This window comes from Artemia franciscana, chromosome 5 (genome assembly GCF_032884065.1).
Source record: "Artemia franciscana chromosome 5, ASM3288406v1, whole genome shotgun sequence".
NCBI lineage: Eukaryota > Metazoa > Arthropoda > Branchiopoda > Anostraca > Artemiidae > Artemia > Artemia franciscana.
Window position 1 is genome coordinate 56,370,675 of NC_088867.1, and position 15,984 is coordinate 56,386,658.

The following is a 15,984-nucleotide window of genomic DNA, read 5'->3' on the forward strand; positions in this document are numbered from 1 at the left end:
CACATTATTACCTTGAATAATTTAGCTGCAAACTCCGTAAATAAAAAGAAATATCGACAGACCCTTGATTATAAATATAAATTTCAAATCTAATATACACTATAAATTTCGATATCTACTACTATTAGAGCTACTAGGAACTCACTGTAGCACCGTCCGCCTAAGGCCAACTCAATTGTACACGGTCCTCCTCCATCCCTATCTATTTGAAGCATCTCTCTGTACTCACTTCCAAAGCCAACTTACTTTAAATCCATTCTTACAACCTTTTCCCACCCATTTGGAGACGACTTGCTATTGGTTTAACCCCTGATAGATGACAGAAAAGAACGATCTTTGGCAATCTATCTTCTTTCATCTGCAAAACTTGTCCTAGTCATCTCAACCTTTCTATCGTTATAGCCTTAGAAAGCACAATAGAACCCCTTTTTTCGTAGAGCTTACTGTTTAAAAATAAGTTAAGTCAAACAGGTATCCAAAGCAATTCATAGAAAATTCTTCTGGAAAACATTTAACAAATCCTTCTCTCTCTTTAGAAGTACATACGTTTCAGAAGCTGTGCTTGACAACTGTCATTACTGTAGCTTCCATCTTCTAATCTTGGTTCGCATACTTATCTTGCTATTCTTCTAATCTTCTTTAACTGTAAAAAAAAATACCCTGGGCATTGGCTACTCTAAAATTGCACTAGGTAAGTTTCACTTAGTTTTGCCAAAACAAAAATAAAACAGCTTATTTTTTTTACCGGGGCCTCAGAGGGAATATGGCTGAACTTAATCAAACACAAGATTCGGTCGGCCAGGCTATTCTTTCTAGACCACTAATCAGTTACCGTTTTCTTTAAGAAACTTCCGTCTACATCAGAATATTCTGCGAATCAGCATCTTCATTTTTTCACCCAGTCTCCTTGTAGTTCATCCTTTAAGATCATCCTCCTCCATTAAGTTCATCTTTCCTTATGGACACCGCTGATCTCGCGTTGTTTTATCGTTATAACATACCAAGCGTTCTGTCTGAGTCAATTCTGTGTAAATATGTTATTTTTCTTTGGTAGGATGGGTGTAAAGGAGAAAAGTTTGGAAAAGGTGGATTCAACACTGCAAGTAACCTATTTCTGTCCGGTTTTCATTATATATTTTTGAACTTTGCAGATGCTTGTTTAATTTTTGAAACTTGGAAGGGATAGGAATGAGACCTTTGTCTACTTTTATTTGGTGGCTTATTCCCGTTGAATCAAAAATGTATCTTTACATGTTCATACAGACGTTCTATATAAAGTTAATTGCTATGGGAGTGGCCAAAACAATGGGCATTGTCAAACAGCTTTCTAATATGTAAGACTTTATGATTCCTAGATCATACCGTAATTCTAGATCCGTTGGACTCTTATGAGCTTTTGAACGAGACAGGAGTTCATTATGGGTACTATGATGGCAATAGTGAAGACAAACTACTCGTGGGTGGACTTGGTACTTTAGCTGATGGAATTGTTGAAGCTTTTGACCCACTTGACGAAGAAGAAGATCAGGAAAACGGTTAGTAATTCTATTAAGATTATGTTCTAGTTTAAATAAAAAAATTAACTTTCTTTTGAAAGTTCTTCTAGGATCGCCAATAATTCAGATACAGACATTCAGATACAATTCTAGGTTAGCATGCACATTCTGCCAGATATGAACAAGGGTCGCACAATTTCACTGGCCAGTCTGCTCAGGGAAATGTAAATACAAGTCTGTTAATAAATAAAGTTAACACAGTCTGAATTGAAATCTGGTAGATTTATTACCTGATTAGCTACCGAATAAAATAGAAAAAACATTAGTATATGATGAGGTAAAAAAAAACTAATAAGAATTATAGCAATCAGTTTATGGTCAAAAGACCATAAATGATTATGATAAGATTGATCATAAAGGGGCAAAAATTTAAAGAAAGTGTACTGTTTGAATGGACTATTTAAAAAAACACAAAGAGGAAAAAGAAAAAAAGAAGTGTAATTTTACAAATTTCAAAAAGTCTTCAAAAGTGATGTTCATATTAGGCAAAGGTACAAGCTACATTGATCGTTTTACGTGTATCTAGACAAATTTTTATAGCATGGTTTGAGTGGCAGTCTGAAGTAGGTGAATTTATGTAGTAGTGGGAGTCTTTGTTGAATTTATTTTAATTTTGACTCAGCCATAGAAGGGGCACACTGTGACGGAAGGGCATTCTAGAAAACAGCTAGTAAGAAACAAGAAAAATAATAATAAAAGACAGCTAAATTCGTGTACAACGATCATGTAGCTAGCCTAAAAATGGTCATTAATGAGTTACTTCTGAGTTAATTCGCCGATTAAATTAGATTGGTTGAATATATAACGAAAAGAGAAATCATCAATGCAACAGCACAAACACATTAAAAAAAAAGGAAAGGAGATAGAAGGAGAAAGGGAACACTGTTTTCCTAAATTAGTGATTAATATAGACCAGCACTTGAATAAGGCCTTAACCCTACTCACCCATACAACCACATAGGTCAAACAGCATATAGTTAAGTTAGCTCTAACAGTATCGCTAAGGCTATTAAATTTAGTTTACTATCTCTGTTCAAAATATAAAACTGATTTTCCATTAACTCCATGATTAGTCAGTCAAGTAATGATGGACGTGGTCTTTACCAAAGGGTTACACACTGTTTGTCATAGGCGCGTATAACTTCTTCTCCCAAACGTGATTTTGGTTCAATAGTATTTTAATTTGATCTTGTGCATACCATTTATGACTACAAAGCTACGGATGAAAAAATAAAATACAAAATGTATAGTCAAGGAACGCACACAGGATTTTGGTTCGAGGATGTGTAAGAATTTGGTGGAAAATTCATGAGATTGGTAAATTATATGAACAATCGAAGACCAACCAAAGAATATCGTAACGACTTCAATACTTTTCTTTGAGGAGGGGGAGCCCAGGCTTTTAGGCCCTTTGGCCCAACCCCTTGACCTTTGCTGAACTTTAACCAATGTGTAATTAAGCTCTAAAATACAAATTGTAATTTCACCATTTTTCAAAATTTTTAGCCGTGTTTTTATTTTAATTATCTCGTTAGATAATGAATGATACATGCCTCCTTGTTGATATGATTGAATTGGTAATTAAAACCTGTAATTAAAGAACAAACAAGTTTTTTGTTTTGTTTTTTACACATAAACGTTCAGTTTTCTATAACCACCTTCAATCCATCGTGGTTCTTAGTTGGTCCACCAGCAAATAAACTCAAGATTATTTTATTAATTTTAGTCCTACAGATATTTATATTAAAATTGTATTTTATGCAGCAATGGAAGTTTCAGTTTTCTTCTAGTTTTGTTTAAATATCGGTTTTATATCTTTTGGTTGTTAAACCTTACTTTATTTTAGTTCTAATGCAACGAGTGGTGATTTTTCAGTCTGGTCAGAGAAAGAATTTTTCGGTCACCTTCCGCTTTCACAGCCTTAGAAAGTTCCGCTCCCTAACCATTAGTTTTGCTACAACCTTAGAATATACGGTAAGAATCTTCGTATATTTAACCTTTTTTTCTACCTCTTTGAGGGTCAGTTTTGTTTCGATTTTCTTAATTGAAGTACCTAAAAAAGATGTTTCAAAATCTAGGGGGCAATTGCCCTTCCAATACTGGCGGTATGTTTACAATTCTAGTGATTAGTATAATTGGAATCTGTGTCAACCGTAACAATGAGTGGTATAACCATGTTTCAGCTTCACAATCAATAAGAGTATCAAACAATTTACCTTTTTTTCATATGTTTTGTTGAGGTAAGAGCTGTTCCATTGGTTTTCATTGATTATTGGTTCATTGATCATTGGTTTTCATTGGTTTCATTGATTAATGGCAGTATCAAGTAACCCAAAAGAAAAAGACAAGCTCATATAAAATTGACTGAAATTAAATCTAAGAATCGTTTTACAATTTAATGTAGGCCCATAATAAACGAAATTGTCTTCATAATTTTACCTAATTCTTGGGGTTAGGAAGATGCTGTGATGATTTTAGGCTGATGCTCGTTCAAATCAGTAAACTATACGATAGTACTAAAGTCTAAAGATTAAAACATGATAAAGTAAATATAAAATTAAGGTATTTTTGTTGAGCAAAATTAAAAAGTTACTTCGATAAATAATTCTGAAATCTAAAAAGTTGAAGCTATCATATAACTCTCTAATTCTAGATTATTCTTAAATATATGTGTGAGAACAAAATTCGCGAAGTTCCGCCCATAACCTGGAGGTGACAGTTACATCTTTCTGTTCCTGACACCTGTTTTCTATTACAACCCTGGCAGTTCCACCCATAATTTGAGATGACAGTTGCTTATTTCTGCTAGATCCCTTCCGTGGAAAAAATACCTTTACCAGAAGACCTTAATCCCCCCTCTTTTCCAATAACTAACCTACATCCATTAGCACAGGCAGGATAACGTGTAATGAAAATTTCTTCATTATTTTCTGAAGACACTTGTGCCTGAGGATAATACCGCCAAGAATTAGAATATTAATACCTCCCTTTGCTCTCATATTGTGATTGATTGTCCTTATATTGTAGCCTCTATTGATTATGGAATATAGTAGTCAACGGATTCGTGTAAATAACAAGGTATGATATCTCTGGTGAGCAAGAGTGTATCCAGATTTTCTTTTTTCGTGGGAAGGAGGGGTTTACCAAAAATTTTTTAAACACAACAAAAAATTCGTTTACATACATTGTATACCACTTTTACTAGTCGAGCAAAAATTTCCTCCCCCACGGATACACCCTTTCTGGTTAGTACTATTTTTTTAGCTAATTTTTTTTTCGATTGGCTAGGTGTATTCTCAACCAATAAACGTCATCCAATTTTCTTGTAACAAATCGATGTCGATGTGAACTGTTAAAAATTAAAATTTTTATTTGAATTTTCTTCAAATCCGTTTCTGAACGTTTTAGTCTGTTTGACATTTAAGTAAAAATCTAAAAAAAAAATTGTTGTATAAGCTATTATAAAAGTATGACTCTGCGTCAAAACTAGAAGGTAAAACATAATTATTAGGACTTCAAACTTTAGCGTAAAGAGCAGGGCGTTGAGGAGGGAACAGCCCCTTTCAAATACGGAGTAATTTATGTTCGTTTTAAGTTTTAATATCGCTCCTTACATTCAGTTAAAAAACTTGCTTTTTTTATTTAATAATTATTAGGACTTAGGTGAGAGTGCAATTTAAGAGCCCAGTCGGTGAGATTAAATGGGACAACAGTCCTTTTGTAATTATTCAAAAGTCTGTAAAAACGTGAGATGTTTTGTTGGAAAAGGACTAGAGATGCTCACAACCCGATATGTTTTTCGGGTTTGCCCTTGGTTCATGACATAGACGGCCTTTGGAGTAGCCTTTGAGTAGCACACATCTGGCAAGCAGAGAGAGAGAGAGAGAGAGAGACAGAGAGAGAGGATTCCATGGATAGCACAATTGCACTCTAAAATGTGACAAGTCAAAAAGAAAAAAAATAGTATTAAAAATTAACTCTTAGGCTATGAAGGATTCTTTAAATAGTATTGATTATTTCCCTTCGTTTGTTTTCACTTGGGAAATTTAAGATACGCTTATGAAATGACTCTTAAGTGTACTAAGTAGGGGTAGTCCAGTCTAAATCGTCGATGCCTTAGGCTTTTAATTCTGGACTTGTTCCCCCCTCCCCTTGAACCTTCAGTTAGCTCTGCCTAGTCCAATCTTGGCTAAACGCCTCCGTGCCTTTGCTACTCGTGTAGTGATATATAAAGCCTAACCGAGTGACTTTGATTGATTTTAAAACATATATAACACTTCGCTTCTCTTCTTTATTTATCCCTGCTTGTAGTACCACTTATTTCAGGCTCTTGTCCCCTTTTTCAATAGTGATTTCTTAATGACCCCTATTTTTTAGCTGCCATCAGCAATTTACTTTGCTATCCCAGGATATTCTCCGTTCTTGACTTATAAGCCAGTCGTTTCTGGTGAAGAGTACTTGAACAATTTGACATTACCACTTAATGAGAAAATCTGTCAAAACTTGGAAGTGATATTCCTCATTGAAAGACAGAAAGTAGCAATAAGTGAAATAGCTTTCAATTCCGGTAAGTGAGTTTTTGTAATAATGGTTGCTTGTTGTTGTATCGTTGTTTATCAATTGTCCGAGAACTTACAAAACTTTGAAAAGGAGGAAGAGTAAACTTGACCTTAGAGCTAAAGAATACACTATTGCTGAAAAGTTTTACACTCATTTTGAATATTGCAAGTCCTTGCCTCGTATAATTTTTTATTATGAACCTCCAGTGCCTTTGTGAGGGAGGGAGGCAACATTCTTAGGGCCTAGGCTTCGATCGGGTCATGATGCGCATTCTTTCAATAGTGAAAACATTTTTCATTTTTTTCCTTTCATATTTTTTTTCATATTCTCTGATTCTCTGATACGCTGAATCTGATGGTGTGATTTTCGTTAAGATTCTATGACTTTTAGGGGGTGTTTCCCCCTATTTTCTAAAATAAGGCAAATTTTCTCAGGCTCGTAACTTTTGATTCGTTACCACGAACTGTTTGGTAACATTCAATCAAAGAATCAGTTTATATAGTGATCAGAAATATATCTTTGTTTATTATATATATATATATATATATATATATATATATATATATATATATTTTTTTTTATTGTATATATTTTTTATACATATGTATGTATATATATATACATAAATATATATGTATATATATATATATATATATATATATATATATATATATATATATATATATATATATATATATATATATATATATATATATATATATATATATATATATATATATAAATAAATATAACTAGTGCAGTTTTTAATACACAAAAAAGTTCATAATTATAGATAAAACAAGGAAAACAACTTAACAAGGGGCAATTTCGGTAAAAATATGCCGTCAAGTGTTACTTGACTTGCAAGAGTACCCATGAGCTGATATATAAGCCCCTATAATCAGAAATGTTTCCCCTGAACGTAATGATTGGAATTCCTGTGTTTTCCCCCCTGAATGGATACTTTTTTGGTGTTTTATTATCATTTATTTTCTTTTTCTAGGAGTGATTTTATTTTACTAGTTGTTACTTTGAAAAAATTAAATTTTTTACAGTTATGAAGTATCAATGTGTCAAATATTTTGGCTTCTGGTATTAAAAATTATATAAGAAATATTGAATTAAAAATTTGTATTTGATTTTCTTAATCTTACTTTTAATGTTTTACTTTGAACAAACTATTTTAACAATGCGTTACTTTTTTAAACACTGGGTCTAAAGGTATTAAATACTTTGATGTTTGATAACCAAGTTCAAAACTGTCGTTATTGATAAGAAATTAAATATAAAAAACTAATTTTTTTAGCTGAAAGTAAGGAGCGACATTAAAACTTAAAACGAACAGAAATTACTCCGTATATGAAACGAGTTGTCCCCTCCGCAATCCCTCGCTCTTTACGCTAAAGCTTTAAATTGTTTTAAAAAGTAGAATTGTGGCAGAGTCAAACTTTAGCGTAAAGAGCGAAGGATTGTGGAGGGGACAACTCGTTTCATATACGAATAATTTCTGTTCGTTTTAAGTTTTAATGTCGCTCCTTACTTTCAGCTAAAAAAATTAGTTTTTTTTTATTTAATTTCTGAACGTTTTTGAATTAATGCATGTTTGGTTTTGGCTCTCCGCACATAAATTATTAAAATGAAATTGGTATATTAATTCTTTTTTTGGCTAAATGGCTTTCTCTTAGTTTTGATCAGACCATTTTGAGAAATAAGGGGTGGAGAAGGAGGCCTAGTTGCCCTCCAATTTTTTGGTTATTTAAAAAGGGAACTAGAACTTTTAATTTTTAACGAACGTTTTTATTAGTAAAAATATACGTAACTTAAGAATTAACTTACGTAACAAACTTTCATAACCTTATATTTTTATTATGTATACGAGGGGGTTTGTACCCTCGTTAATACCTCGCTCTTTACACTAAATGGTAAGTTTTGTCCCAATTCTTTAACAATGACCCCTGAATCAGAAAGGCCGTAGAATAAATAGTTGAAATTACTAAAAATACTTTAGCATAAAGAGCAAGGTATTTATCTCCTCCTAAATACCTCGCTCTTTATGCTAAAGTACTTTTAGAACCCCTCATATGCGTAATAATCTCTGTTCGTTTTAAGTTTCAATGCTACTTCTTCTTTTCATTTGAAAAAACGTTTTCATGTTTATTTTTCATTGTTTTCTTATAGTAATGCTAGAGAATCCTGCGCCCTTGTCATTGAATTTTTCTTCCCCCATGACAGATTCCTCCAAGGAAAGATCCTCCAACATAGCCCCCTCTCCTCAGCCCCGCCCCCAAACAAAATAAAATCCCCCTGAAAACGTCTGTACACTTCCCAATAACCATTACTATATGTAAACAATGGTCAAAGTTTTTAACTTGCAGCCCCTCCCCCAGGGATTGTGGGGGAGTAAGTCATCCCCAAAGACATAGTTCTTATAGTTTTCGACTATGTTGAACAAAATGGCTATCTCAAAATTTTGATCCCTTGACTTTGGGAAAAAAATGAGCGTGGGAGGGGGCCTATATGCCCTCCAATTTTTTTGGTCACTTAAAAAGGGCACTAGAACTTTTCATTTCCGTTAGAATGAGCCCTCTTGCGACATTATGGGACCACTTGGTCGATACGATGACCCCTGGGGAAAAGAAAAAAAAAACAAAAAAAAACAAACAAATAAACACGCACCCGTGATTTGTCTTCTGGCAAAAAATACAAAATTCCACATTTTTGTAGATAGGAGCTTGAAACTTCTACAGTATGGTTCTCTGATACGCTGAATCTGATATTGTCATTTTTGTTAAGATCCTACGACTTCTAGGGGGTGTTTCCCCCTATTTTCCTAAATAAGGCAAATTTTCTCAGGCTCGTAACTTTTGATGGGTAAGACTAAACTTGATGAAACTTATATATTTAAAATTAGCATTAAAATGCAATTCTTTTGATGTAGCTATTGATATCAAAATTCAATTTTTTAGAGTTTGGTTACTATTGAGCCGGGTCGCTCCTTACTACAGTTCGTTACCACGAACTGTTTGATATCCGTCCAATGCTTCGACATTGCTCAACAGAACTGAATTCTGGGAGTTTATATCTTAGTTTTTGCTAGTAGACTATTGTTTTCGTATTATTTTAAACTTTTTACTTTTTTCATTTTATTTACTTTTACTTTAATTGACATACTTTTTCTGTTGCCTTTAGAAAAATATTTGCCTCTAAACATCATTTAATAAGAAAAAACAAGTTATTCTTTCAAGTGAAAGTGAGGAACAACATTAAAACTTAAAACGAACAGAAACTTTTACTTGTGTGAGGGGGATTGCCCCCTCCTCAATGTTTTGATGTTCACGCTACAGTTTTTAGGCACTTAAAAAAAAAAATTAATTATTGTTCTAAATAAATGCCCCTTGTGTTTCAGATCTTTAGCGTGAAGAGCAAGGTGTTGAGGAGGGGACAGCCCCCTCATATACGTACTAATTTCTGTTCCTTTTAAATTTTAATGTTACACTTTACTTTCAGTTGAAAATAACGCAAGGGTAGCTGGATCCATCTACACGGAAAAATCCCCCTCCCCATAGGAATATCCTAAGGACAATTTAATCCTGGCGTAAATTTACCCTGGAAAATTACCTTTAACATATCCACGCTTAAAATTGAATCGGTCAAGAGAAAGCAAAAAATATAAAAAAAATTGAATAAAAATTCTGGCAAATGCACCTAGTATAAAATTTCTTGTGAAAAGTTCACCCCCCTTGAAGCTTCTCTTTCCATTAAAAATTTGCCCTTTGTAAAATCTTTTCAGCAGAAAATTTGTCCTCCCCTCCTCCTAATACCAAATGTGTGCATATTTTCCGGTAACAAATAAAACAATGAAAATAAATATTATTGTTTTTCTGGATGAAAATTCTGTCAGACTTTTGGTCTTCTACGGAACTGAAGCCATTACAACCTCTACAATAGCATTTTCTTATCAATAAATACATAGCACACATCTTTGTAAATACATTGGAGTACTCCATATAAACAGAAAAAGAAAAATATTACCTTTTAAAATTACTGAAAACTAAGGTACTAGCAGTATTTGCCACCCCAAAGAAATTTAATGATGGGGCTTATAATGACCTGCCTTGCCTTTTCCACCTCTGTGCTGGTAGATATGGGAATGTGACATTTTAGCTGTATAGAGAAACATTTGAATCAATTCCTACTCTCTCATACCTCTTTCAATATTTATCTGGAGCCTCATGAAGAGTAAGCAGTTTGTCCATTCAAATGTAATTTTTAGGAATCTACTCTACCCCCCACCTAAGCAATAACTCACACCCCCTCATTATAATTGATACAGAATTACAATCACCAAACGTAGCCTAATTTCATTACAAATAAAGCGATTCAAGTTGGTTGAATTCAGTAATTGCACCGTGAGCAATTACTTTTTTTGCAACTGGGAAGCCTAAAATATAGTTATTGATACTATTGAGTCAATTAGCCTCTCAGAATTTGAAATTGATTGCAAATTCGTCCTCTTCGAGGCAATTCGTAGATTTGTACCCTAAAAGGGCAGAAAACAAGACTTTCCCCTGACGCAATCTGCACGGTAACTTAAAAAAGAGCTTTAAATTTACGTTTGAACGAGCTCCCTCCCAATTATTTTGGACCTTCGGCTTGATACAATCACCCCTGGGAAAAACTAAACAAATAAACAGGCATCGATGATGTTCCTTAAAAAAAAGCGTAAATCCACATTTTGAAAATTGAAGCTAGAAACCTCTACGGCAGGGTTTTCTGACATTATGTATCTAACAAAGGGATTTTCTCCTTTTTTATCAAAATCAGGCTAATTTTCTCTGAATTATGGTTTTGGATTGTTAACAATAAACTGAAAAGAACTTTATATATTTAGAATCAGCATAAAAACCCAATACTGCTGGTGTAGCAATGCCCATGAGGACTCCATTTTTAATTTTGGTGAATATTGATCCAAGTCAATTTTTACTTCCAGTTTTTTTATCACAAACTATTTGATAAGATTCTCTTGTGACATAAAATTTGTTCGAACCTGTTTATTTAATTTAGTTGAATAGAACAATAAAAAGAAAGAGGGTCAGTTTGACAGCTGGATAGTAAGCTTAAGTTTTGTTTTTCTTTCGTTATTCTGTTGTTGTTTTTTAAGGTCTGAACATACAAGGGATTTCAGTTCAAGTGGAGAATTGTCCTGATATGAAAGAGGTTTTACATGGCCGTTATAAAATAAAAACGTGTTATATATGTAGACGTAACGATTTTGGAGTATCTCTACTCCTTCTGTAAAGTATTCTAAGGGGTAGCAAATTGCATAAGGACAAGTCTACATCTGTTATAACCTACGGAAGCAATAAATCTTTCTGTAATTTAGGTTTGAATTTTATTTTCTTTTAAGATTAAATGCATAATAATTAAATACAATATTGATTGATCCAATTGCCAGGAATCCTTGTCGCTTAAAATTTACTGTATTTTGTTTCATTGTATTCAATTTAATTGCTCTTTCTGTTTGAGAGTTTTTGCCTAAAAGTATTTAAAAACCAATTTACTTCTACGAACAAAAAACATCCAAATATATATTCTCTGCCCAAAATCTCCACCAATATTTTGGTGTCTCCTTCCCCCCTGGAAAATTTTCTACCGGCACTCTTGCGCTTCATGGTTTTCTACCATTTCTGCTGTAAACAGAAGTTTCATTTTCATTCTACTTTGTTATTTTGACCTTTCAGAAGTAGATTCTTTTTCTTATTGCAACACTAACCTTCCCCCTACCCCTCTCAAGATTTTCTCTGTAGTTTCAAACATTTTCCGTACATTACCCTACCATGGGTTTTAATCTGAATTTACAGTCCTCAATAAATTGCCGAGTATGTGCTTGAACAGACTTTTCTTAAGCTTGCCAACAAAATTTTAGGATGTATATCTACAATATTTTGGAGAAAAAAGCTCTTGCATACAAAAATCTTTTTTCTGTATTTCGAGGGTTTTTTTTTCTTCGAAATATAATATTATTTTGGTTTTGAATGCTCAATTGTGGTAAGTCATTTTCTTGTGTGCTGTGAGTTATGACAGTTTAATTATTTTTTTCTTTTTCCTCCAAGTCTGTTTGCAATAGTATTCAAGTTCTCCCATTAAAAAAGAGGGAAAGAAAAAAAAGAAAAAAAAGAGCAACAAAACTAACGTGTTCTTCAAAAGCTCATTGGAATTGAACCAATGTCGAACTAAAATATTTGCGTCAGCACACAATTTGTATATGCTTTCTATTATAACTGCCTTCCAATAAAGTGTAAAAGCACTTGATAAAAATAAGTTTACTAGAAAAATAGTTTAGGAATCAATTTCTTTCCAAAAGCCGCCTGAGCAGACACTGAAGTTGAAAATTCAATTACTACTCGACAGGATAAGAAAACTTCTGTTTTTTTAAGCCGCATCATCAAAGCTCCTTAGGAATTGAAAAGATCTTTTAGGAACCAAATTTAGCTAAAAAGCTCTATACATCAGATTCAAATAATATTTACTTAGTTCGAAAGATAATTTGATAAATCTTGGAATGCCATAGAGATCTATTTAATAGTCATACGGAATAAAAAGGGCCTCGTTATGAGGTCTATTGACAGTTCCGTTAAAGCGAAAGCCAAATAATACCAGCGAGTAAATAAGATTATTAATCATTCCAGTGTGCATATAGATGAGATATTGCTCAGAGAAATGGGAATTGCTAATCAAAATCTTGAATTAAGTTTCTCTCTTACTTAAATATTATTCTTAGCAAGTTAGCGTTCAACCAAGAGACAGGCCGATTCCAAAATCTGTTTAAGAGGCAATTTACATGACAAAAAGCTTGAGTGCTCATTTGAGCCTGGATAGAAAAACTGTTTTTTAGAGTGTGAGAGGAATTTATAGAAATATTTTTAGATATTTGCCGTTTAATTTCCACCTGGGCGAATAATCAATTGGAAATTCAATTATTATTCGGCAAGATAAAAAAATATATGTTTTTTGTAATCAATAAACCTTAAAAGCTGAAAAGATTATCCATTTAGGAAATTGGTTTATTTCTTGCTTTGTCATTGTTCTTAACAAGTTAAGGGGCTTTCACACTGTGTACAAAATTTTTTATGCTGAGTAGTTCACTTATGTGACGTTAAACATAATTTTTACACTTAAATAAGTCCTTTTACCTTTATCTAAGTAGATAGTGTTGATTTCTATGTACCTAGAGGCATTTCTTCCCGTTCGTGTTTTTCTGTTTTTTACAGAGGTACAAGGAAATTTAATAGTTTAACTAATGATATTAAGATTATTGGAGACCCCCATACATGTATAAAACCGTTAAGGAACTGCTTTTTGTAGAATAAGAGTTTTGATATATTTATTGTGAGGGCTCTGATGATATGATTTTTACGAAGAAAAAGTAAAGTAATGATGTTTTTTTATCATACAGTTCGTGGTAACGAACTGTAATAAGGAGCGTCCGGCTCAATAGTAACCAAAACTATAAAACACGGGATTGTAATACTAATAGATGCCTCAAAAGAATCAGATTTTTATGCTGATTTCAAATATATGCGTTTCATCAAATTTAGCCCTACTCATCAAAAGTTACGAGTCTGAGGAAATTTGCATTATTTTGGAAAATAGGGAGAAACATCCCTTTAACGTCATAGTATCTTAACGAAAATTACGCCATCAAATTCAGCGTATCATAGAACCCTACTGAAGAAGTTTCAAGTCCCTATCTACAAAAATGTGGAAATTTGTATTTTTTGCCAGAAGACCGATCACGGGTGCGTGTTTATTTGTTTTTATGTTGTTGTTTTTTTCAGGGGTGATCGTATCGACCCAGTGGTCCTGGAATGTCGCAAAAGGGCTCATTCTAACGAAAATTAAAGTTTTAGTGCCCTTTTTAAGTCATTAAAAATATTGGAGGGTACCTAGGCCCTCTCCTACGCTCATTTTCCCCCAAAGTCATCGGATCAAAATTTTGAGATAACCATTTTGTTCAACATAGTCGAAAAACCTAAATCCCCTGAAAACGTCTGTATACTTCGCAATAACCATTTCTATATGTAAATTAAATAAAAAAAAGTTTTTTAAATGAAAGTAAGGAGCGACATTAAAACTTAAAACGAACAGAAATTACTCAGTATATGAAAGGGGCTTTTCCTCCTCGATGCCCCGCTCTTTACGCTAAAGTTTCTTACTGTTTTAAAAATACAGTTAAGAGAAAGAGTCAAACTTTAGTGTAAAGAGCGGGGCGTTGAGGAGGAAAAGCCCCTTTCATAAAAGGAGTAATTTCTGTTCGTTTTAATTTTTAATGTCCCTCATTACTTTCAGTTTTTACTATTTTTTATATTTAATTTACATATAGAAATGGTTATTGCGAAGTGTACAGACGTTTTCAGGGGGATTTTTATGGTTGGTGGGAGGGTAGTAGAGGGGAGGGGGTTACGTGGGATGATATTTCCATGGAGAATTTATCAGAGGGGAAGAGAAATTCCACAAAGGGGGTGAAGGATTTTCTTTCATTCTTAAAAAAAAAACAATGAATAAATAAATATGAAAAAGTTTTTTGTTAGCAGGATGTAAGGAGCAGCATTAAAACTTAAAACGAACAAAAATTATTACGCATATGAGGGGTTTCATCTCCTCCTAAATACCTCGCTCTTTACGATAAAGTATTGTTTGTAATTTCAGCTGTTCATTTTACGACCTTTGTGATTCAGGGGTCATTCTTAAAGAATTGGGATAAAATTTAAGCTTTAGCGTAAAGAGCAAGGTATTGACGAGGGGTGAACCCTCTCATATACGTAATAAAAAATACTAAAATAGAAGCTCGTTACGTAAGTTAACTCGCAAGTTACGTATATTTATTAATAATAAAAACGTTCGTAAAAAAAAATTAAAAGTTCTACTTACCTTTTTAAGTAACTGAAAAATTGGAGGGCAAATAAGCCTCCTAGCCACCCCTTTTTATCAAAATCATCCGATCAGTTATTTACTGTTTTATAAAGTAGAATTGAGAGAAAGAGCCAAACTTTAGCGTAAAGAGCGGGGCGTCGAGGAAGGAACAGCCCCTTTCATGCACGGAGCAATTTCTGTTCGTTTTAAGTTTAAATGTCGCTTCTTACTTTCAGTTAAAAACTTGTTTTTTATTTAATATTGTTAAGTGTAACCGTATTACTGGTTTCAGTGGCCAAGAGCTCTTTTTTTTAATTTAAGGATCTAGTTTTCTCTGCCTTCCCTATGGACAAGCTTTGCTTTTTTGGGGGTGTGGCAATATTTTTCTTGTTTATTATATGTTTGTAAATCCCCATTTCTCTCTCTCTCTCTCTCTCTATAAATATATATATATATATATATATATATATATATATTATATATGTATATATTATCAAATATCAATATAATGATCATAAGCAAACTGTTCAAAAACTCAAATTTGGGATGAAAACGGAAATTCAAAGTCTAATTAATCTTATTGTATAATTAACCAAATTAACCTTGCTTAACTAATTAACCAAGGTCTATTAAGAGGCATTTCTGTTTTTTATAGAGGTACACGGAAATATAATACTTTAACTAATGATGTTAAGATTATTAGGTACCCCCATATATGCATAAAACTATTAAGGAATTGGTTTTTGTAGAATATGAGTTTGGATTTATTTATTGTGAAGGCTGTGATGATATGACGTTCCGGAGAGAAAGTAAAGTAATGATGTTTTTTTTTATTGTTAAGTGTGACTGTAGGCCTATTAGTGGTGTCGGTGGTCAAGAGTTCTTCTTTAATTTAAGGATCCTCTTTTCTCTACCTTCCCCATGTATAAGCTTTGCTTTTTCGGGGAGGTGGCAA

The 15,984-nt window shown here is 33.1% G+C and overlaps 1 protein-coding gene across 1 annotated transcript in view; it reads left to right on the forward strand.

Annotated features, from left to right (window-relative positions):
* The window catches only part of LOC136027619 (discoidin domain-containing receptor tyrosine kinase B-like), a 99,842-nt gene that overhangs the window by 68,651 nt on the left and 15,207 nt on the right, over positions 1-15,984 (forward strand). The window contains exons 6-8 of the mRNA XM_065705037.1: positions 1,374-1,535; positions 3,403-3,530; positions 5,934-6,123. Coding sequence (XP_065561109.1) covers positions 1,374-1,535; positions 3,403-3,530; positions 5,934-6,123 — 480 coding nt within the window. The remainder of the gene's footprint in view (positions 1-1,373; positions 1,536-3,402; positions 3,531-5,933; positions 6,124-15,984) is intronic.